The following is a 25642-nucleotide window of genomic DNA, read 5'->3' as shown; positions in this document are numbered from 1 at the left end:
AATTGATTAACACTTTGGGTGCCATGGGTTAAATTCATTATATACCATAGGTTGCCGGCTCTATTTGTCTATGGAGAAGTACCCCTTCTTTGCATGGCTATAACTTTTTAAATTCTATTGCTACATTGCCATTATTAGGGCCCATTCAAAGTCCTATATGTATTGTTCATTGTGTAGCAACGTTAAACTTTTTCATTCACATATTCATAGTAAAGTATGGTCTAATGTATAAGTATGTTTTCATCTCTTTCTGCAGCTTTCTCCAGAACGTGATCTATAGCCCCAAATGCATTATATTGATGATGAAATACAATTTGATGGCAATCGGGGCGATATAAATTTTTTCAATTGGACGTACTTCTAGAATGATCTACGTATGATCTGATGATGACCGGATGGGCGGGGGATCGTTTATAATTCCGTGGGCAGCGTTATATCATTCATCTAGTGTGGGTCATATGTTCATCATAACAGTTTATATGGAACACGTTCAACAATAACGCTGAATCTTACCGGATCTTCCTCGCGCCGTTGGACGATCAGCGTGGTGTAGACCGTTTCGATTATGGGATGTTTATCCTGATGAACCATTTCCAGCTTGTATAATACTATATACGTCCAAATCATGTTGTTTATCGAGTTATTGGCAATGGATCGCTATATATTGTGACGAGCCAGAGTGCCGGCAGCCAAACCGAGTGCCCGGAAGTAATATGGCCGACCAGCACAACCTCCACAGCACTTCCTGTTTGGCGATTGCGCCGATCGGCCACCAGATGGCGCTCCTGAACCGCCAGAGAGCTCAGTGGGTCCTCCTGGTGGATCTCAGGCCAGCGGAGGGGAAATATGGATCCGATCACAGATTTTTGAAATATTGATATTAACTCTTTCAGTGCCACGCCTGGTTTTCCATTTTACCGCTTGAATGCCACCATCCGCGCCAATGTTAACGTTAATATCGCCTAATCTATGTTTTAGATTATGGCTATGTGTCTAATCTGCCCATCGCATTATCAAAGACTATTTTCCAGACAGTGCTGTGAAGGCAGATTGTTTTTTTATCGCGTCGTTGCCGTTTCAGAGCAGTTAGAAAAGCCCCCGTTTTGATATAAAAAACAGCTCATTCTGGAGCATTCTATGAAAATCGTCTTTTAGTAGAATATTCCACAACGTTGATATTCGTCGGCCTTTTTATGAATCGTTTTCAAATAAACGCTAGATGATCAATATTATACGTGCACGCACGCACATTACGGCCGCGCGCGGATAATCGCCTCGTTGATTTCCTCTCTGAGTTTTACATTGAAACCGAAAGAAGACATTTCACAAAACAGCTTATAACTTCATCAAACTTACTCTGATTATCCTACCACTGATAACATAGAGTCCTTACCTGACATCAGATGGTATCCAACTGGTATATTCCAATTCCTGATCACCATTCGAAAAAATCGATACGTGTATGGATCCAACGCGACACAGTGGATCTCCATGATCCGCGGGGATCTGAGGCTCCAGAATGAACTCTAGTAACCCCGGCTGGATCAGTGAACTGGAAAATGTGGAGTACCGGATTTTTTCCCCCATTCATTTTCATTGAGTCCATTCCAAAATCACTTATGTCATCTGGGAGACGACAGGGGGCGCTTTTTTCCACAGTGATCACCGGCGCAGCTCGGCAATACTCGGGTAGGCTCGGGTGATGCAATAATTTTTCAGATCAAAAAAAAAAAAAAAAAAAAAATTCAGAGAAATCTCGTGAGTGGCTAGCAACCACCTATAAAAAAACACGAGAAATCTCGTGAGTGGCACTGAAAGAGTTAAAGACGCTGTAAAGCGTCCTTCGGCAACTTGAGCATGGCCGGGAATGACGCTGTAAAGCGTTTCCCGGCAGTTAAAGTGTTAATGTGTGGACACCTGTCAACCCCTCCATGAATATTAAAGAGAATACCAAGTAGACTGAGGATACTCATTGTTATGTCACGTCACGCATGTGTGTGTGAGACTGAGAGCTCTGAGAGAGCTTTAATTGTTTTCCGTGTCTTGAAAGGCTTGAGTGATAAGATTGGTAGTGAGATGGGTAATGGGTTTTACTGTATGCAGAGTACTGAGCGGGAGAAGGAGAGGACACGGCTGGAACCCATTCAGATGATTCAGATTGTATGGCTGAAGTTGTTTGTTATAGGAACACGCCAACATTATGAAGAATAGAACCTACCGTATTCAGGGTTAGATATCAATTTCCTCTCTGTGCGTTCAATAGAAAGCTAGCCTACTTACTTACTTACGCCTTTTACCCCGTTTGGGGCATAGGCCGTCAACAAGGGTTCTCCAAGCATCCCGATCCTGAGCCAACCTCTCAAGCTGGCCCCAGGTGTGTCCCATCTTCTTGGCATCATCTTCCAAGTCTCTGCGCCAGGTGTTTCGTGGTCGGCCTCTCTTTCTTTTCCCTTGGTGGTTCCACCTGAGAGATTGTCTTGTGATGCTCAGGGATGGTTTACGGAGTGTATGGCCAATCCATCTCCAACGACCTCCAGTGGTGGCCGAGCAGACTGCAGGCAGGTGGCGTGACAGTGAGCGCTCCAATTAGTGACTCGCAGAGGCGTTTGTTGGGAGAAAGGTGAGACCGGTCAAGTTCCATTGGCTCGGGGAAGTAACGCTCGGCGCGGCCAGCATGCATGGGGAGGGAAGAGCGAGGTGAATTGGATAACGAAGAGCGGGTGCCACTAGCCTTTTCACGGCAGCACTCGCGAAGGCGCGTGTCCAGATCTCTGGCTAATTCAATTAGCTCGTCCAAGGAGTTCGGTTTCTCTTTGGCCGCCAACTCGTCTTTGAGAACGTCACTGAGGCCTTGACGGAATGCCCCTCTTAACGGGATGTCATTCCACCCAGAGCCCGCTGCTAGGATACGGAATTCGCTAACGCTGCAGTGGCCCTGGCGGATGGACAGCAAGTCAGCAGAACTATCCGAACCACATGGAGGGTGGTCAAAGACTCTTTGCATGTCTGCGACATAAGCGGCAAACGAATTGCAGAGGGGAGACTGACTGAAGTGGAGAGCTGTTGCCCATTCTAACGCAGGACCTTTGAGCAGACCCGACAGGTAAGCGATTTTAGATTCATCACTTGGTAGGTGTGTGGCTGTTGTCCGAAGACTAATGTACATTGAAAGATAAAGGCGCAACACTTTAAGACGTCCCGTCGTAGCGCTCTGGCGCTGGGACCAGAGGCTCTCTGTACAGAGGAGAGGCTGGCGGGTTGGGGTCCGGACCCAGTGAGAATGTCTGGGTTGGGTGGGCTGCGATGTATACGGCAAACTGATTACATTGTTCGTATCGCTCAGCGGAGCTGACAGTAAGTGCGTGGATTTGGGCAGAGGTCTCAGCGAGTGTGAGAGTATGTTGGTTTACCAGTCCGGCGTGTTCGTTGAGAATGGTCTGGACCTGGGTCCATTCTCCAGCGTCCTGTGGTGCTGGGCTCGTCATTGGTCCGAGTGTTCTGTTACGGCAGCGGTAGCTGAACCCAATAGCAGAACACACAGGGAGAGAGAGAATGGAGCGTTTTAGGTTTGTTTATTCCTTAGGTACCAGGCAGACAGGGTTATTGTAGAATGTACAGGAATGTGTGGCTTGGGCGAGCAGGAGCGCTCGCTTGAGATCCACAGGAACGTCCGGGCGGGCGGTGTGTCAAGAGACAGCATAGGCCGGCAGCGATGGTCCTGGGCACAGGGAGAACAGAGGTTAGAGCAAGACAGGCAATTTACACAGAGCAGCAAGGTTGGGTACGTCCTCGTACCTAGGTAGATAGGATAACACTCGGACGATGAGTGGCAGGATCCGTAGGGTAGATATCAGGGTTGGTGATGAGCGGATGACTCTCAGCTGCACTGATTGCTGCCAGGTGACAGTGTGAGAACGCTGGGGTAGGAAGCTGCCCATATAAGGGCATGGAAGCAGGGGGAGAGAGAGAGGCTCTCGCCGTGATTGTGACACAAAGTAAATGAGAACATTCTGCATAGATATACATTTTTTACATTTCCGCTTATTTTAAGTATGTGTACATAGGTATATATTTCCTACATGCATAAAGATATTCACATGCAGGTTTTTCTATTAGGTTAAGCAACTGTCGGACTGCTAGCATGTCAAGTTTGAAAGCTCTTGGAGCTTGTATTATTAATCTACATGAGTTTATATGTCTCAACTCCCATACGGCCAGGCTATATTTTGGTTCTTTTTTCCCTTTGGGGGTGTATAACAATATCTATCAATTTAACAATGTTTGCGGTAAAATATTTTTATACAAGAATCCATTTCATATATGGGAGACCTTAGAGATGAGGAAAAACATTCTTGTGTTTTGTTCTACCTCCGGTAGGGGTATCTGAAAAACGAAAGCCCTTTTTGACAGTGTCCAACAAGATCTCCACAGGATTTCATCAAAGCCAGTTCCTTCCCTTGTGGATGTGTTCGCTGAACCGAGCGACTTATATGCCTTTGCTGTGGGTAAGGTTATCTATGAAGTGTTTGGTGTTCTCAGACCTCAGCCATCCATCTCCTCTGAGCCTATTAACACTTGTCTCTTCCTCAGCCAAAACCGCTTAAACGTTAATGCATTGCTCCTACTGTACACTTCTATCATCGAGCGGCCAGGCCTATAAAATAGAAATGGAGATCTACCATTTTAAGCAACCCTGGTTTATGTTTGTGCAGTAAATAAATAAAAAAAAAGAAAGACAAATACACTATTGAACTGTCAGGGCTGTAAGCGAGGCTGTGAATGGCAATTATGCTTTCTTGTCTGAAGATGCGTCTTATGAACGGATGAGTGATGTTGATGTGACTCTGTAATGACAGCTTGGAATTTATAGTGCTCTCATGATCCGTCAACAGTGTCGTCGGAGAAGCTTGTCCCATTGAGGGAAACAAGTTTGAATAGTCTACACATATTTATTGTAACAAAATAACAGCCAACCAAATAACCAAGAAGATGTCCAACACTATTTACTTTTATTGGTTATTGTTCATGTTTTAAACCACCAATAGCTTCCCTCTCTGTTTTTCTGTAACGCTGGGATCAGAATGATTACACAATACTTTTGTCTTTCACGATTGTCACCATGTCAGATTAGGTTATCATAGCATCATAACATCTTGCTGTGTCTTGAGACAGGGCGCACTACATGTTTGTCCCCAACAAATCACCAGGGATCAGGGGAGGAGAGGTTTGGTTCGGACTTCTAATTTCTGTCCAAAGTCAAAGAACCTGTTACAGGAATTGTCAGACTAGAAGAAAATTGACATACATTTCTAACATGCTAGTCTTTTGATTGGGTGTCGTGGGGCATCCCAGACGCCACATGGCTGTTCTTGCGTTCATGTCACACTACCAAGGGGTGAAGACGCCCGTTCGTTGTTCCCAACGTTCATAATCAGGCACGCCGCTGGAAATGTGTTTGAATTTGTGTAGTCTGATCCCAGCATTACAGCCTTTGCTGACAGAGAGCAATGTGGACAGCCTTGCTAGTAGGCTATTGGTACAAAGGTTTTAATAACAGTCATGTAGCCATGGCACAACCTTTGAAAGTAAATAATACTGTAAACAACTAATGAGTCGGTCACAGTCAACCAGCACCCGGTTACAATACCATGGGTTTAAGTAAGTGACAATCAACGAGTAAGTGTGTGTTAATTAAGCAATAATACACGAGAACCAGTGGAATATCAGACATCACAGAGTGGCAATATTCCTGATATTCCACTGGTTCTCGTGTATTATTGCTTTTATACAGCAAGTTGCACTGTTGGGGAAAATATAGGATGAATACAGACAATTCTAGGGTATTTTATATCGATTTCAGTGAACTTGGCGTAGAAAAATAGTTCCTAAAAGAGATGTATCGTTGCTATGGAATTTCAAATGGAGTAGGCTATCAACCGCTTGGCAACGCAAACGAATGACGTATTATTCTAAATGAACGTACCCGTTAACTATAAACGAGCGGATCGATAGATATAGGGGACAGGCCTACATCTAACGGTATTCATAAAAACAGCATTATAAAACAATAAGGGAGTGGAGGGAGGGATGGATGGGCGTTGTGCGCAGCCTATAGGGGGGTCTATTCTCCACCTGCAGAACAGCTGTGCGCCATCTCTGCCACGTCTCTCCAGCAGTCTGTGATGCTGGCGGAGTGGATGCACTTGTGGGGGCACATTACTGCACTCTTCTCCTTAGACTCCTCTATATCTATAGTATCCACTCGTTTATAGTTAACGGCAGTGGTGCGTTATTGAAATCAACTGGGATTGCACGCACCTAATGGTGCCACGTGCACGCGCGCTCCCGCGAATGCCCATAAATGTCCCCTTGCTTGAGCAGCAGACTACAGACAGTGCCTAATTGCCTCTACGAATGGAATGTAACACATATCATTCACAATAAGTTAGGTGTGAATGTATCTGAGAACGTATTTAACACACCTGACGACCGGCGCTATTGATATGCAAATAGCGAGTACTTATCTGGGCTTGCACGGAGTGCAACCCCGTCCCATGAACAACGCATGCCTGGTTAACGGGTACTGTAGCGACTATCCTGATGTCCTGGTAGGCGCTCTGCTGGGTGCGGGAAATCCTCGTCTTTGACGCGCAATTAAAGGTAAAAGTAATGGCCAGTCGTTGTCAGTTGCCGTTGGGTGAAGTTCCCATTTCATTCAAGTAATTAACATAAATACATGGTTGCTGAGCAAAACAATATATTATATAAATTGACATTGATAGTGAAATGAGCGTGGTGCACATAGATATATATAGAACACTAGATAGCTTGCCCGCGCTGCCGGCCAATGGAGAGCGACGTCACTGAACCGCCGCCATCTTGCTCCAGTTAGCCTTGAGTGAGAGTGAGTGAGCTGCACAGACAAAAATACTCATAACTCGCTGAAATATTGACGGATTTACAAACGGTTTGGTTTATTACAAGCATTATCAACGTGGCTATGATTCAAGCGGTTTGTAAAAAAAAACATCTTTAAAAAACAAAAATTTTATAAGTATGCAGTATCATAACTACATCTTTGATGTTTATAGCAAACCAACCCGTTTGTAAGTGTTCTATAGATATCTATGGTGGTGCATGCGGTAAAAACCGAGACCTCTCCGTCACCCATACCTTGATTGCGAAATAGCCTACACCTGTGCCTATATCCAAAAACCCATGCGCTCCGCACTGCCACCCAGTGATGAACTTAACCAACTACAGACATAACACAAAACAATCAAATAGCTCCTACGGGTATGATAAATCAAACGTAACGTTGTCCACGGAGTAGGTCATGTTGACAGTTTCCGTTTGATGAATGGCAGTTGAAACTTTCTACAACATTCTAAAGCCAGCACAGTGAATCATGAATATACTCACAGCTTAGAATGCTCTCGACCAATCACAATGCGTGGTCGGACCTACCTGTTGTATAAACGGTTTTAAGGCACGACGCAGAGGCGAAGAGTTTAACGCACACGCAACACAGTTGATTATTACACTTATACCATGGTCATTTGCCAACACTATAAAAGCATTCTCACATTTTGCACTTGTCATTGGTGTGTTTTCCTTCCTGGTCGTTAGTTTATCAAGCTGATAAGTCAGCTGTGCTCACCGCAGTTGATAACAAGTAGCTTTGACAGCTGTGCTGTTTAATGTTGCTGTTGGGTAGTGGCCAATGAATTCAGAATGGAGATTAAAGGTGAACTATATTACTATTTCTTTCACTATTTGGGCAATTTTACACAATTCCTGTGAGTCTATGGAACACATCTGTAAGGTTTTTTTCAAAAAAATTCATTGTTTTGTATTTCTAATCAAGTTCTGTAGAGCATCATTTTCTACCCTTCAAGATTCCAAACTGTTTTTGGCTGGGCTCTGCCCATACTCGCAATGCGCTGTATGACAGTCACCCACAGTCTGCACAGGCAGACAGAGAGAGATAGAGAGATAGAGAGGGAGACTAATTAATTTCGCCGCAGGGGGGGCATAATCCCACGGGACAATGCATTGGTAACTTGTTTCAAATGACAATATATACCCCCGTGAATATTATTGCACGGATCGGAATACGAATATATTTTGCAACAGGAGTGCTGATACAGAGAGAGCGAGAGAGAGAATGAGCAAGCGAGAGAGAGAGAGATAGAGAGGGAGAGAGATATAGAGAGGGAAAGAGAGAGAGAGAGAGGAGAGATCGCTCCAAGAGCGCGCGTGTGCACGCTTCGAGTCGCGATGCAGGGGGACTCGGGGAGAGACAGAGGAGAGATCGCTCCATATAAGCCTCTCTCTCTATCTGTCTCTCCCTCTCTCTCTCTCTCTCTCTCTCTCTCTCTCTCTCTCTCTCTCTCTCTCTCTCTCTCTCTCTCTCTCTCTCTCTCTCTATGTCTCTCTCTCTCTCTCTCTCTCTCTCTCTCTCTCTCTCTCTCTCTCTCTCTCCCTCTCTCTCTCTCTTTCTCTCTTTTGGGGAAGTGCAAGTGTCTGTCTGTCTAAAACCGCTTTCGCATTATTTCCACTGCTCCGTTGTTGAGCGAATTGTTGATTGTGGGCGGTGGCTACAACCAGTGGCTGAGATATGCAGATCAGTGCCTAATTCACGTCAGTGAACCAGTCAAATCAGAATGGCTTGGTTCAGTGGGGGAGGACCTTGTCTCATCTGAACTGGAAGAATGCGCAAAAAAATTATTTTGCAACATAGATAGTGTTGATACAACCCCACATTGCTAGATAACAATGCTAAACACTGGAAAAGGCCATTTATAAAATAGTTCCCCTTTAAACGTTAGCTGAACTACGTGTGCATTGAACAGTTTTAACGCACACCTGCCGGCCATTCAGAAAAGAGCATTCACCCAATTCATTAATCCAATTTAAACCAGATGGTAGCCTATGTCCATAATTGCTTGGTCACAACCATCATAGTGGTATAGTGACCAAATAAAAACTATTTATCTTAATTAAAAAAAAAAGATTCTCCATGGCACTGGCCATTATTTGACCGTTCCAACTGATTTTACCAGAGGCCTGCCTCAGTAGTGCACTGCCTCAGTCATGCTAGCCAGTATTATCATTGCTTCAGGGCAGGTTATTTCCTGTGTTTCTTTGTTGTGGCCTGTCGTCTTTTGTTAACGTAACATTAGCATGCTGTTAGCTTGCTAGATTGTGTGTGTGTGTGTGTCTACAGCCCATCCCCCTGGCATCTTCTCAGCTCACAAGGATAAAATGGGATTACATAATTGGGTCTTTCATCACAGGCAAACGACAGCTCTGGTTTTTGCTCGGCCCCCCTGTCCGACAGTTAATTCATTATCAATTTACACTTCATTAGAGATGCCAGACCTATTAGGAGAAACACTTTGTTTCAGAATAACACTTGCAAACCTGGTGATTTCCTTGCTATTTGTTTGCTATTTGCATTAAGACCTCATAGTAGATTAGTTGCATTAGAAATATTATCAGTTTAAGTGTCCATATTGAAGATTCAGTTTGTGAAACTTCATGGTAACTGTTGTAAGAACATGGAAGATAACAGCAGTCCAGCAATCTGACATATGCATGCAAAGTTGTCTCAGTATCTCTGGCCAGTCAAGGGGTCATTGAATGGTGATGGCTGCATCGTTGCATTTAAGGGGCGTTAAAGGAGAACTGAAGAGTGGGCTTCAGAGGTCAAGATTCAAGATTCAAGAGTTTATTCATCACATACATATATACCAGGGCATACATGCCATGCCCGCTACGATTGTGCAAAAATACAATAGTAATAATAGTAAATAGTAGGGATGGGTATCGTTAGGATTTTATCGATACTACTACTCTTATCGATACTGCTTAACGGTTCGGTACTTTATCGATACTCTTATCGGTTCTTTTATATTATTATTATTTGAATTTTATTTTATACATTTATTGTTTGAACGGCTTAAGGCCATATCTGTACTTGATGTTTGTTTATTGTGTTGCATATTTGAAATAAACTTCAATCAAATCAAATCAAACCCCCCATCTTAAAAACAAAAACCTGTGTTTAACCTAGCCATCTATAAAACATCATGCTAAAACTGTGAAACAAATGTCCTACTTCGCTAAAGAAAGAAATACATAGCAAACATGACTCAGTCAGTGGCGGCCGGTGGGTACTTCGCCACTAGGGGCGCTATACCAAACATTTTGCAAAATGCAAACATGTACAGTACAGTACCACGCAACACTCATGGCAAGACGTGAGCGATTCGACTCACGCTCACGGCAATGAATCGGCTCTTATGAACAAGTCGCTCAGCTGTTACTACAACAACACACAACCAGTCAAATAAAGTATAGTCTAGACTCTAATTCACAACTTGAAACACAATATATAAATAGAAAAGTTAGAAACAAAACTCGCCCGTCTACAAACACAGGCAGATCTCTCCCTCTCTCCTTCTCTCTCTCACACACAGCGCGACGTGGAATCGATTCGTTACACAATCAGACCTATTATATACCAAGAATAACTTCAGTATGAGTACAGGGCTGTACACATATTTTGCATATTGTTAAACGAGCCAAGGCTAGCTATTAAACTATCGATATGAATCGAAAATCTGGGACCCTGATGTAAACAAGACAAACGTCTTTCTCTGGTCTGCATCCCCTTAACAATTGTGTGTATTGAGCCGTACTGTATTGTACCCATTCTGCAATCTGTTAATAAAGTTCTCATTCATTCATTCAAACATAGACGATATTGAACAAGCCATAATCCACGTATTTTCAATCCGAGAGAGCTGCAGTAGTTAAATCAATGAGCCATCGATAAATAAACAATCAGCAATGTCTCGCTTCATGAATGGCCAGCAGTAGTACTGCTCCTAAAAAAACTATTTACAAACGTTAACGTTAAGCAGAGAGAGAGAGAGAGAGAGAGAGAGAGAGAGAGAGAGAGAGAGAGAGAGAGAGAGAGAGATTTCTTCAACCTCGAACCTAAATTCCTTAGCAACCCGTGTTACCAAGTAAACAAATCACGGAACGATAGCCTAGTACTACTAACGTTAGCTCCCAGAACGATAGCCAGTTAGCCCGCACCAGTCTAGTACTACTAACGTTAGCTGCCAGAACGATAGCCAGTTAGCCCGCACCAGTCTAGTACTACTAACGAACGTTAGCTCCCAGAACGATAGCCAGTTAGCCCGCACCAGTCTAGTACTACTAACGTTAGCTGCCAGAACGATAGCCAGTTAGCCCGCACCAGTCTAGTACTACTAACGTTAGCTGCCAGAACGATAGCCAGTTAGCCCGCACCAGTCTAGTACTACTAACGTTAGCTGCCAGAACGATAGCCAGTTAGCCCGCACCAGTCTAGTACTACTAACGTTAGCTGCCAGAACGATAGCCAGTTAGCCCGCACCAGTCTAGTACTACTAACGTTAGCTGCCAGAACGATAGCCAGTTAGCCCGCACCAGCCTAGTACTACTAACGTTAGCTGCCAGAACGATAGCCAGTTAGCCCGCACCAGCCTAGTACTACTAACGTTAGAGAGAGAGAGAGAGAGACTCACTGTTTAGTTGAAACGTCCAGGGCAGGAGAGCTTGATCCGCCATATAGCTTGTTAGCCAAGTGTTAGCTCAGCTGAGCTCGTCGACGTTAGCACAACACTCAACAAGTACATTCCTTTGTCCATTTCCGCTCGAACAGACTGCAAACTACCTGGCGTTCTATCGCCATGCTCTAAGACAAACTCTAACCTTAACCAACTTTGAAAGAGTGCCTAAGCTTAACAGTCTAAAGAACTTGCAGTCACGGCACGGCACGCTCTAAGACAAACAACAGTCCTAGTACCAGGAACCAAGCTAGAAGCTAGAATTGGAACATTAGAAATTGGATTCGGCCAATCAGAGATCGTCTCTGTGAAATTCTGCCATAGAAAAAAATACTGGCGTCGGCCAATCAGAGAGCGTCTCCGCGAAATGCGGCTATGGAAATTCTCACGGAAGTTCACGCTGCTTTCTAGACCGCTTCAAATCGCGCTCGGATTCCAACATAATAGTCATATTTCAACGCACAACGCCGTATGCACTGATTGGCTGTGACGGAGACAGCGATCAAACTGTGACGCGCACTCAGAGCGCTATCGCGTATAGCCCGGGCCGAGAAATACAAAAAAAAAAAAAAAAAAAAAAAAACGTGATGTCACTTCCTGCTCTGGAAACGATGTTTTTTTAATTTAGATAATAACGTTATATTGTGCATTGGAAATACAAACATACTTAAAATGAGTAAATATTATTAATTTTAAACATGTTTATATTATTTATAGGGCTATAAAACACAAAAACGAAAAAGTTTTATTGTCTTCTTCTCTGATTTAACAGCAGGTGGGTCGGCGCCCTAGCGCCCCTAGTGGTAGAGCCGCCACTGGACTCAGTTATCCAATAGTGCTGCTGCTTTTTATTTTGTTAAAATCTTATAGTTAATAAGACTAAAAGACTACAATATGACTACAATGATTTCATGACGGCTTCCTGTCCTCGCGTTTTCGGTTTCCGGTTTCCGGTGGTATGCACAGAGATTTAAAAATAAAATAAAAATGTAATCCTCTCTTTCTCCGATTTTTCTCTGTTTTCTCCCCGTCCCAATTTAGTCGTTGTGCCAATTCCCCCCCTCCCCTACCTGTTTGTTGTGCGCATGTTCTCCTACTGGTCGGTACAAGGGAACCCTGAAGTCATCCGCACGCTTCCTCCGACACGCGCGGCGACAGCCAGTGATTCTTTTTTCACCTGGCAGCGAGGACTCTCATTGGTGAAGTGTAACGCGTGGGAGGTCAAGTCCTGCCTCCGCTGAGCAAGCGCCCAGACCTGACCTGTCCACAACGGCAGATTCCCACCCACGACTTGCCCTCCCCCTAACCCAGCCATGTATGACAATCATCCCAAGCTTCAAGCAATGCTGACTTTGGGAGTCGAGATCGCAGCCTCTTGCATTGGTGACGAGCGCAATCTCCGCTACGCCACCTGACCGCTATGCACAGAGATTTCAAACGTTTTTTAAGTTTTTTTTTCAACAACAGATTGCTGCTAATTAAACACTTCATGAAAAACGGAGTAACGTTAACGTTATGTCGAGTTCATACGTGTAGTGTAGTATGAACTCGACATAACATTAACGTTACTCCGTTTCCAGTGTTGCTGCCACCGTTGCTTCACAGATTGATGGTACACAGATAAATGGTCCCAGTACATATGCATAAATGTACCTGTGGCGCCGTTTGGACACAAGGTACATAAAGAGTCAGGTCTGAGACCCATTGAATTCAATCGTCTAGGGGTTAAATAAGTCCTGTGAATAAAATGTTGATGAATCTGTTGGTGATCTGGGTTGTGTGAGGATAACCGAACATTTTCCCAGACTGCATCCCAATCAAAATCTACATCCAACTTCGGGACATCCTTTCTCCAAATCGTATCCAGGGGGAGGTCTTTATACGAGGACATGAGTAAATGGCGATAAAAGTCAGAAACGAAGCCTCTCGATGTCTCTTTGTCATAAAAGAATTTGTGAAAGCGGTGATGCACTAGTGGAGCGTCCCATGGCATCGGCCTGGCCGTGTGGCAATAAAAGGAACTTGAACTTGAACTTGATGAGCCTTCAGAGCTGCTCTTATTTGTAAATAAAAGAAAAAGGAGGTTCCGGGGAGATCATATCCGTTGGATATATCCTGGAAAGAGCGGAGACCAGAGTTATCGAAGATATCCCCCAATGTGTGTATGCCTTTCTTTTCCCATCTAGGGTACCTAATAGGTTGTTGTCCAATAAGGAGAAGATTGTTATTAAATAGAGGGGAATGCGTGTGCCATTGATGGCGGTTTGTACCCACTTTCTGAGTGGCACGCCAAGTCTGGATCACATGTGTGATAAGAGGGCCAAATCGTAATTTACATTGTTTAATTGATATGTTGGTATACACAATATCCTGAAGTCTATATGGGGACACCAACTTCTCCTCCAATGGTCGCCAAGATACAGCTGCTTGAGCATCAAACCAAGTGATCAAAGGTCTCAGAGAGAAAGCTTGAAAATAATATTTAAAGTCTGGAAATGCTAAGCCCCCATCGAGTTTACTCCTTTGGGCAGTTGATCTCTTCAAGCGCGGGCGTTTATTGTTCCAAACGAATTTATATGAGGCAGAGTGCAATTTCTGCCAGTAACCAGCAGGAGGAGGTAACGGGAGCATGGAGCTGATAAAGTTAATTCTGGGTAAAATATTCATTTTAATTATTGACGCACAGGCCTGTAATGACTTTTTTAATTTGGACCATCTGTTAAAGTCATTCGTAATCCTGTCCAGTTTTTTTTTATTATTTAGTACCGGTTCCCGTTTAGAACCGGGTTTCGGGGGGCATCCCTAGTAAATAGTAATAAAATAAGTAGAATAGACATGATAAAATAGACATGTTAATAAATCACTTAAAGGCATTGGGTCCTATGTACACTACTATACAATATACAGTTTTTACTTCTATGTCCCTATGCTATACTTGCTGTTACTAACTATACTATACAACAGGGGTCGGCAATAGGCGGCCCGCGGGCCGAAATTGGCCCGCCAGCAATAATATCTGGCCCCTCAGATTATTAAAAAAAAATTATATATTTTTTTTAATCAGACAAACTAGGCTAGGCTATATGTTAGCTATACTGTCCAAATAGAGAAACTACCACCACCTAAATAATGCTTATTATACTTTGTTTTATCCATGTTGAGAGTGAATAACAGGTATAGGCAGCGAGGTGCAATGTAGCGCTTGCTCAACATGAAAAAAGTCGGTGGACAGCGCCTGGTGCTGAAATAACAAACCAGCCACACCACATGTGTGGTGTGAAATTAAAACACCATTTCAGTAAGTCATTCAAACTTTATCTTTACTTATATATGACTGTGACGGCACCACACATGTGAATAGTAACAATGCAATTAAACTGAAGTCAAATCAGAGCAAAAAAAGCTGAATCTGCTTCAAGAAGATGCGCTACATTAGGTATATAAGGAATTACAACGAGACACTTATTGACTAAATAAAAAATACAATTAGGCTTTTAACCCTCTAAAGCCGGGCGCAACACTAGACATGTTTTGTAAAACATTAAATATCTTTGGATTTGTTTGTGATAAAGACTTGCTTTATTGTATCGGAATCGATTGTCATCTCAAAATTTTGTGCATCTCTCAGAGAAGCATAGCATAGAATCTTGAAATATCTAGATTGGTTGTTTTCCCTGGACTGCATCTAATCCACTGTATCTATCCATTTATCATATATCTATGTCTGTCACTATAGCCAATGGAAATGCTAGAAATGGTCACGTGGACTGGGAGAACCAATAGAAAATTCCTATTGTTTCTCAATAGTCCAGTGCGCTCCACAGAAAGGGCTGTCAGATAGACGCATTGGTTGCGCGTAATGTAAGATAGACCAATAAGAGATGGGCGCTTGTCTCTGGTTTTATAATAAAATGGCAAAAAGACAAAGGTATAATGTTCAGTGCAAATGTGTATGTCGTTTACAGTTTATTATGCCACCTATGCAGCTCGTTTATTTTGTCCATTCTCTGCCTCTGCCACAAATGTATGTCTTAGTTATAAGGTGGTCTGTCACAGAGTTAAAATGTTTTCACTATCAATATATATTAAATTAGCCATTGTTTTTGTTTCCGGCCCCCCATACGATGGCTTGGAAAAAATTTGGCCCTCGGCCAAACTTAATTGAAGACCCCTGCTATACAACAATCACAACAAGTTATTTTCTTAAAGTGTCCTTTTTTCTCTTTGTGGTTGTGACCACGGCGACGTAGTAGGAAGACCAACCTATCGGCTGATTCCTCCACGAGCGCCACACTCCTACACAGAGCGGCCTCTATGCCTGTATGTAACACAGTCTGAAACACACACTCCTACACAGAGCTGCCTCTACGCCTGTATGTAACACAGTCTGAAACACACACTCCTACACAGAGCTGCCTCTACGCCTGTATGTAACACAGTTCTATAGAGCTTCCTCTACGCCTGTACGTCACACAGTCTGAAACACACTCCTACACAGAGCTGCCTCTGCGCCTGCACGTCACACAGTCTGAAACACACTCCTACACAGAGCTGCCTCTGCGCCTGTACGTCACACAGTCTGAAACACACTCCTACACAGAGCTGACTCTGCGCCTGCACGTCACACAGTCTGAAACACACTCCTACACAGAGCTGCCTCTGCGCCTGTACGTCACACAGTCCTATAGAGCTGCCTCTACGCCTGTACGTCACACAGTCTGAAACACACTCCTACACAGAGCTGCCTCTGCGCCTGTACGTCACACAGTCTGAAACACACTCCTACACAGAGCTGCCTCTACGCCTGTACGTCACACAGTCTGAAACACACTCCTACACAGAGCTGCCTCTACGCCTGTACGTAACACAGTCTGAAACACACTCCTACACAGAGCTACCTCTACGCCTGTACGTCACACAGTCTGAAACAGCTCTGCGCCAAGTGCCTCGTAACTGTAACAATTTACTCCACAACAAGATTAGTTTGAAAGAAACGCGGTAATAACTTTTGAATTGCATGTATAGATTGGGTCACACATAACATATTAAGCTTGTATGAACATTTCAGAGTTATGCATTGATATAGTTATATAGATATCAGAAAAGTGAGGACCTTTTCTGTGTTAGAAAACCACCTTTATGGCTGCATTCGTCGTTTTCCATGAACGCAAACGAATAAACATGGCTGCACAAATGCCACAAAGTAAAATTTTCAACTGATTATCGGTTCTTATTTGTAAACAACAAGGGGAACAATTAATACAAAATTATTTATTCAATATGTTAAAGGAACACGCCAACGTTTTGGGAAATTTGCTTATTTATGCAAAAAATGCCAATGCTAAAAAATACGGAGGTGCTGATCGTAGCAGCTGAAAAGACTGCAGCTAGAGTGGCCACTCACTTGGGGTCCCTTAAAGACAACATACGTCCCCACCTGAGAAACCTGGGTGTTGTCTTCGACCAGGCCATGAACCTAGACAAACATGTCAAAACACTCACACGCACCTGCTTCTTTCACCTCAGAAATATTGCAAAACTACGCACCATCATATCTCACTCTGAATTAGAACTGTCCGTGCATGCTTTTATTTCCTCTAGGCTTGACTACTGCAACTCACTTTTCACCTGTCTCACCAAATCATCCACAGACAAACTACAAATGGTCCAAAATGCTGCAGCCAGGCTACTCACAAGGTCAAATAAAATCATGTCACATCACTCCCATTCTGGTATCCCTGCACTGGATCCCGGTACACTATAGAATTCACTTCAAAGTCGTGGCCGGGTAGCGCAGTGGACTAAGCGTCTGTCTACCACCGCAGAGACACTGGTATCGAATCCAGCTGTCAGCGGTCCCTTCGGCTTGGCCGGTCGTCATACTGACACAATTGGGGGGGAAGCCGGTGGGTGGTAATCTGGTCATTGTAAACAGCGACTCCTACAGGTCGGTCAGGGCGCCTGCACAGCGAGGAAGGGATCTGGGTGAGGTAGTGTGCCCTCCCACGCGTTACACTCACCCAATGAGAGTCCTCACTGCCAGGTGAAAAGAGGCTGCTGGCTGTCTCCTATGTATCGGAGGAAGCATGTGTCATGGTCCCAGCCGGGGTTCCTTCCTGAACAATGTGAACAGTGGTTTCCTGCTGCCCTCTGGTGGCCAAACGCAGCAGCTCCAGATATTGAACCTTCTCAGGCATTTAGGCCTAGGTTTGAATACTATTATTAATGCTATGCTGCCTCTGTTCATGTTGTGTTTCCCCGGTCTAGCTTGTGTTTAAAAGGTTATCTTTTTACATATGTTTCCTTTAAGGGTTATCCCTTTACATATATGTTTCCAGTGTGGAGATAATCTCCTTACATATATTTTTCTAGTGTGGTGATATTCCCTTTACATATGTTTAAAGTAAGATAATCCCTTTACACATGCTTATATTTACATTTACATTTACATTTAGTCATTTAGCTGACGCTTTTATCCAAAGCGACTTACAAGTTCTGTACGACAAGCCATCAGGAAGAGCACAACTCTATCAGCTGAGTAACAATGTTCATCAAAGTGTTGAGTGCTACAGTGTAGGTTAGTTTATTAGGACAAGTGCATGACAGTATGGTTAGTTAGGGTTAGATTTTTTTTTTTTTTTTTTTTTTTTTTTTATTCAGATAATGGTTGAAGAAGTGAGTCTTTAGTCGACGGCGAAAGATTGGACGTGTTTCGGCTGTCCTAACTGGGGTGGGTAGTTCATTCCACCATTGTGGGGCAAGGACTGAGAATAGGCGACTTCTCTTTGATGACCCTCCCGGAGCTTGGATAGGAGTAGGTCTGAGGCGGCCAGAAGATGCAGAGCGTAGGGGTCTTGAGGGTGTGTAGTTAGAGACCATTGACCGGAGGTAGGCGGGAGCAGTTCCCTTTGCCGCACGGTATGCTAGGTCAAGGGCCTTGAAGCGGATTCGTGCAGCAATGGGGAGCCAGTGCAGGTCCCTAAGAAGTGGGGTGACATGGGCCGACTTCGGTAGGTTTGAGATCAGGCGGGCCGCTGCGTTCTGAATGAGTTGAAGAGGCTTAGTGGCAGTGGCCGGGAGGCCAGCGAGCAGTGCGTTGCAGTAGTCGAGGCGGGAGATGACTGTTGATTGGACGAGGAGTTGGGTGGCTTCTTTTGTCAGGAAGGGGCGTATCCTTCTGACGTTGCTCAGGAGGAATCGGCAGGTTCTGGTTGTCGCTGCGATGTGAGCAGAGAAGTTCAACTGGTCGTCGAGGACAACACCAAGGTTCTTGGCGGTCGGGGACGCGGTCACAGCTGCATTCTCGACTGTGATGGAAAGGTCGGTCAGGGGGGAGGATTTGGCAGTCTGAAACACACTCCTACACAGAGCTGCCTCTGCGCCTGTACGTCACACAGTCCTATAGAGCTGCCTCTACGCCTGTACGTCACACAGTCTGAAACACACTCCTACACAGAGCTGCCTCTGCGCCTGTACGTCACACAGTCTGAAACACACTCCTACACAGAGCTGCCTCTACGCCTGATGTGAGTTTTCTTTTTACTATTACTTTGTGTTCACCAGTCTTGGTCATGCCTGGCCTTAATCCAGCTGGCGCTCATCAGTAATCACGGGCAGTATTTATTCCTGCCCGTTTCTCACTTCCCTGTCGCGCCATTGCCATTGTTTTGTTTTGCAACCTTGTGTTCGGTCACGTACTCGTTTCACCTTTGTATTTCCCAGTGAGTCCGTTCCTTCCACATTTTCCAGCTCTGCTGAGGTTAATTTTCCGGGTTAGGGTTAGGGTTAGGGTTAGGGTTAGGGTTTTGCAGTTTGTTTTTGTACCGTTTTATCGTGTATCATTGTTTGTTGCAACTGCTTTAGTAAAAGCCCGTTCATTTCATTCCGTCGTCTCTGCCTCTACTCTCTCTGATCGTGTTCAGCATTTGGGGTCTCCTCACCTACCCTCACACCAAACCCTTACAGTATGTGATAGACTTCAGGGCTCCCTAGACCGGCAAGTAGGGGGCAAATGCACGCAATGACCAGGAAGGGGAGGGGGGAATTGGCATAATGACTAAAATTGGGACGGGAGGAAAATACAAGAAAAATAGGAGGAGAAAAAGTGGATAAAAAAAGTATTCACTTCAAAGTCCTCACTTTTACTTTCAGAGCACTCCACGGTCAGGCCCCTATCTATATCACTGAACTCATCCATCCCTACACCAACACCTGCTCATAGGGCTGGGCGATATGACCAAAAACGTTATCGCGATAAAATTATAAAATTATTTTCATATAATTCGATATCGATAATTATCGTCGATATAATGTCCGTCAAGTTTAATTAACTTCTTATGCTGCTGCGAATGTCTCAAGTCGAGTTGATGTTGTCATCAGTCTGCGCACGTTAGCCGACAAGCGGAGTATCTCATGACAATAAATATGACACTATACTATAAATACTCTCTTCCGCCACAATATATTGAAACGACGTCCACTGTATATCCCACACTACCATAAACGTGGCCTCAGAATTCAAAACACACACATACTCGGCACGTAAATATATAAAACAGTGCCGTGCAAGCTAGTTATCCTAGCCAGCCTGTTGGTTCTAAGCGGTGGATTCCATGACAATGTGCTAAATATGACACTAAAATACTCTCTTCCGCCACAATATATTGAAACGACGTCCACTGTATATCCCACACTACCATAAACGTGGCCTCAGAATTCAAAACACACACATACTCGGCACGTAAATATATAAAACAACGCTGTGCAAGCTAATTAGCCTAGCAAGCCTTGTTGTTGAGTGAGTCCTACCTCCTTCCGGGTCTCGGCCATCTCCTTCACTGATTGGTTGTTAGCTGTTGTGCGTAAGCACGTCATCACGTAACGCTGGTTGTTGTGAGTGAGTGTGCTGAGCCGAGGCTGAACGGAGCCAAGCTTGGAAAATCGATATATCGAAACTTTGCGACCACGTTTCATGTTTATTTCGAGGAAATAATTTATCACGATAGTTATCGTTATCGTTTTATCGCCCAGCCCTACCTGCTCACTCGCGTGATTACGAAACCTAGCCACATTTCTCGGAGACGCTCTCTGATTGGCCGACGCCTGTTTCTACACTGGTTAAGCTTAGGCACTCTTCGAAGTTGGTTAAGGTTAGAATTTGTCTTAGAGCATGGCGATAGAACGCCAGTTAGTTTGCAGGCAGTTTGACGTGGAAATGGGCAAAGACACAGCTCGTCTTTGCCCGGATGACAGAGAAAAGCAACAGCGGCGACTTCCATAGACGTCCTGAAGAAAAACAGACGAGGTACAACACAGGGGGAACAAACAGCATCCAGAGGTAATCCAAAACGACCCGACAAAGAATGATAGAAACCCCAGAGTATATGAAGGGCTCAGGTGAGCTGATTACAACACACATCAGGTGCGTGACGGTAATTGGTACTTGACCCTTTGAAGCGTGTGGTGGGCAACGGGCCAATCCTCACAGTACCCCCCCCCCTCCACGGGAGCCACCCGGCGACCCACCCGGCCTCGGCTTGCCCGGATGGGACCGAAGGAAGCCGGTCATCAGGGGCACTGGAGAGGGGGACAGAGACAGAGGCCCGGAAAGGGGGACCGGAGACGGGGACAGAGGACCGGTGAGGGGGGCCGGAGACGGAGACAGGGGCCCGGTGAGGGGGCTGGAGACAGGGACACAAGGGGAACCCCGGGGCGAAGGACTGGACGCCGCCTGAAGACACTGGGCATGACAGGAGGAGCTCCACCTCGGTCACAGCTCGGGAGGGAAAAAAACCACCAGTCACGGAGGGAGCAGGACGGTCAGCAGAACGGTCACGAGGACGGGGGGTCTGGGGAACGTCTGGGGGTCCCAGACGTGCTCTCTCACGCCTTCTCTCCCGGAGGCGTCCGTCGATGCGGATAGCGTGGCTGATTAGGCCCTCGAGAGAATCGGGCTCCTCTTGGGTCGCGAGCTGGTCCCTTACAGTGTCGTTGAGCCCCTTCAGGAAGGTGAGATGAAGCGCCCGATCATTCCAACCGCTCTCGGTTGCGGCCAGTCTGAACTCCAGCGCGTAGTCGGTGACACTGCCCTGCCGGAAGGTGCCCAGCCGAGCCCCCGGGTCCTGGCCACGAGCTGGGTGGTGGAAAACCCTTCGGAGCTCTGCCACGAAGTCTGGGTAGGAGAAACAAAAATCGGCCCTCATAGACCAGGAAGCAGTGACCCACTGTGCTGCTCGGCCTGTGAGCAGGTTAGTCATGTAAGCTACTCGGGCTCCCTCTGACGAAAATCGGCTGGGTTGATGAAGGAAAACCAACTCACATTGCATGATGAATGTGGCACAATCCTCGAAGTTACCCTCGAACAAAACGTGGTTCGGAGAGACGGGGCTCCCGAGGTGCGAGGTCGGGAGGCGTGAATATTAAAGGCAACCAACTTGTGTTCAGCTTTTCGTTCAGCGTTTCTCTGATTGGCCACACGGCCAATCAATCAATCCACTAGCACACGCCCTTGCGGCAAGAGAGACGCGGCAGAAGCGCTGGTCGAACCAGCGGTGTTCTGTTGTGTGACTGTACTACAGCGGTGTTCTGTTGTGTGACTGTACTAAACTCTTCCACCACATGATGACATTTGACATACAGTACACCTCCTATCTATGTTGGGATTATGTTTGGTCATGACAAAACAATAAAAATCGCTACTGTTAGTAATGCTGCCACCACCCACTTCAATGACAGAGCTCTCATATTTGCGAATGCATAAACTATATCTTAAATTATGGCGATGTGTCTAATATGGCTGTCGCGAAGTCATTGATAAGCGACAGCCATATTAGACACATAGCCATAATTTAAGATATAGTTTATGCATTCGCAAAATATGAGAGCGCTGTCATTGAAGGGCTTCTACAACGGAGGAACGGCCGCTGCTGCTGCTGGAGCTGAACCGAGTCAAGCCGCGGGCGGCGCACGGAAGCCGGGGATAAACCACCGCGTCGCCCCGCTGGCGCTTCAGGCTCAGCAGCCTCCACGGGCGAAATAACATATAACGTTACAGTTCCACACAGTCACTGATGTACAGTGAGTGTCTAATATGGCTGTCGCGAAGTCATGCCTTCCACGCTGTGTATCATAGAGACATAGAGCACTGCGTTTTATCACTGGAGATATATTTCTCACTCACCATTGTATTTTGCGCCATCTGACAATATCATAATGATGTGTTTTCTATATTATATCCACAATCATTCATCTAAAAAATTGTATGGGCTTTGATTAAACATGTAACCTACACCTACTGTAACTTACTGTACCTCTGCTTCCTACAGCACAGCAGGTAATGGCGTTAATCAATGGAACGCGAAACATAATAACGTTACGCTTTCTAGTTCAGCGCATTTCATAACTGTATGGGCTTTGTTTATACACGAGTGAATCTGGTAGTTGGTTGTTAAAAACGCGAAACATAATAACGTTACGCTTTCTAGTTCAGCGCATTTCATAACTGTATGGGCTTTGTTTATACTCGAGTGAATCTGGTAGTTGGTTGTTAAAAACGCGAAACATAATAAAACGCGAAACATAATAACGTTACGCTTTCTAGTTCAGCGCATTTCATAACTGTATGGGCTTTGTTTATACACGAGTGAATCTGGTAGTTGGTTGTTAAAAACGCGAAACATAATAACGTTACGCTTTCTAGTTCAGCGCATTTCATAGCGCTCCACTGCTACCGCAGCTGAACACAAGTTGGTTGGAACAGCAGCCCAACACAAGTGCGTTGGAACAGCAGCCCAACACAAGTGCGTTGGTACACAAGTTGGTTGCCCACGCTGCCGCTCGCTTGCTCCTTGGATTTCATTTGGGACGTGGGACGACTGCCGCTTGCCTGCGCGTGGGGGCGGGGGGGCGCGGCCAATCAGAGAAAAGCTGAACACAAGTTGGTTGCCTTTAATATTCACGCGGTCGGGAGGCGCGGGGTCTGCCGCGGCTGCGGGTGGTGACCTGGCTGAGACTCCTGGGACAGGTGGGGTTAAAAGCAGGGTGTTAAATGCTGCACTAAGAGCCTGTAGCTGGTGCTGAATAACAGCCTGCTGATTACCCTGGGTAGTCTGCTGGGTGGCCAGAGTGTCAAGGGCATCCAGAATAAGCTGGACCTGGGCCCGGAGGTCCTGCACAGCAGCCGCAGCCGCACCTAACTGTAGGCTGTGGTCGTTGGTCAACTCGATCTGGACCGCCAACGCTGCCCTAACTCTGTCTGTGTCGGCTGGGGTTGTCATGGTCGGGTCGTAATGTTATGGTTTGACACCAACCCCAACAGCACGGCACAGACAGGTAGTTCAGAGTTAGCCAAAAACCAGGGCGTATTTATTTCCAAAGTAACAGCAAAAGGTACAAGTGGGGAATGTTATGGGCGGCGCAGCCTGCGGCTCTGCAGATCGTCTCGGTGTAGATAGGGTGAAGCGGAGTTGCGCCACTGCCTCTGCGGCTCTGCAGCTACTCAAGGCTCCAACTCGGGGAGGAACGGAGAGAGAGAGAGAGAGATGTCAACAAAACAGCCAACGGAATACAAAGGCAGTCCAGTCCTCCTTAGCTGGGTCCAGTATAATCACACGTGACTTAATCTTCAGTGTTACCAACACAAAAGTTTAGCAGAGTCCAGTACAATCACACGTGACTTAATCTTCAGTGTTACCAACACACAAGTTTAGCTGAGTCCAGTACAAAACAAAAACGGCAAATCTTCAGTGTTACCAAAACACACAGAAAACAGAGAATCCAAAAAGTTCGTTCCAAAAACTCACCAAGGCGCCAATGCGCAAAGCGGGCAACGAGGCACAGCTCCAACGGATGACAGAGAAAAGCAACAGCGGCGACTTCCTTAGACGTCCTGAAGAAAAACAGACGAGGTACAACACGGGGGGAACAAACAGCATCCAGAGGTAATCCAAAATGACCCGACAAAGAATGATAGAAACCCCAGAGTATATGAAGGGCTCAGGTGAGCTGATTACAACACACATCAGGTGCGTGACGGTAATTGGTACTTGACCCTTTGAAGCGTGTGGTGGGCAACGGGCCAATCCTCACAAACTCTTTTAAAAAACAACTAAAACACATTTGTTTAGACAGGCCTTTGGTCATACATAGGCACTCTTTCTTGTCCTCACTGTTCCTATAGTTTTGTTTTTTAATTAGTGGCTGATGATTTTATCTAAATTCTTTTATTCTACTTTTTTATCTGGTTTCACTGTTTTTAACTGCTGTCTGTTGTTGTCATTTATTTCTGATTTTGTTTTTTGTTTTTGTTTTTATATACTAAGCTGTAGTGTAAAGCACCCTGTGCATTCATGCTGTGAAGGGTGCTACAGTATATAAATAAAAGTCATTCATTCATTCATTATTTGCCACCCTGGAGATAGACAAGCAGATACCCTTTTCTTCTCTGTGCATGCATTAGGCTTAGGGAACAGCTGCACCGTTGTTGTTTTTTGAAAAACTGGGCTTTTGAGGTGATGAAATCACTGCGCCCAGGCAGCAGTGGTTCGGCAAAAAAAATTCAGAGTATACATCTGCTTAGAAAATGAAAATGTCTAATTATTATTAAAGAAAATTCTCCGTGGTAAATACACGGGTCACAACATGTTTACAGGAAAGTTTGGAGTTGTATTTGGAGTGTATTTTGTGACTGTTGGGAACTACACTGGCACACCTACTTCCAGTGAATGACGCTAAGCTAGGCTAACAGTGCGGCTGTTCCCTAAGCCTAATGCATGCACAGAGAAGAAAATGGTATGTATCTGCTTGTCTAACTCCAGGGTAGATGGCAAATAAGTTAATTTCCCCAAAAGTTGGTGTGTTCCTTTTAACCCATTCTCTGCCACGCTTATATTCATCGCTGTTTGATCTCTGCCAGCAGTAAGTCTATGGAGATGTTCACCTTCTTTGCAGGGCTATAACTTTTTAAATTGTATTGCTAAATTGACATTACTATGGCCCATTCAACATCGATTACCTATTGT

General features: G+C 45.1%; 1 protein-coding gene across 1 annotated transcript in view; it reads left to right on the top strand.

Annotated features, from left to right (window-relative positions):
- Positions 1-3620: 3620 nt before the first annotated feature.
- The window catches only part of sv2a (synaptic vesicle glycoprotein 2A), a gene marked incomplete at both ends in the record, with an annotated part of 63794 nt that continues 41772 nt past the window's right edge, over positions 3621-25642 (top strand). Inside the window, one exon of the mRNA XM_084336622.1 lies at positions 3621-3681. Coding sequence (XP_084192748.1) covers positions 3621-3681 — 61 coding nt within the window. The remainder of the gene's footprint in view (positions 3682-25642) is intronic.

Source organism: Notolepis coatsorum, assembly GCF_963971535.1.
Source record: "Notolepis coatsorum genome assembly, chromosome: 19".
Lineage (NCBI taxonomy): Eukaryota > Metazoa > Chordata > Actinopteri > Aulopiformes > Paralepididae > Notolepis > Notolepis coatsorum.
The sequence above is the reverse complement of the archived record's forward strand: the minus strand, read 5'-3'. Positions and strand labels throughout refer to the sequence as shown.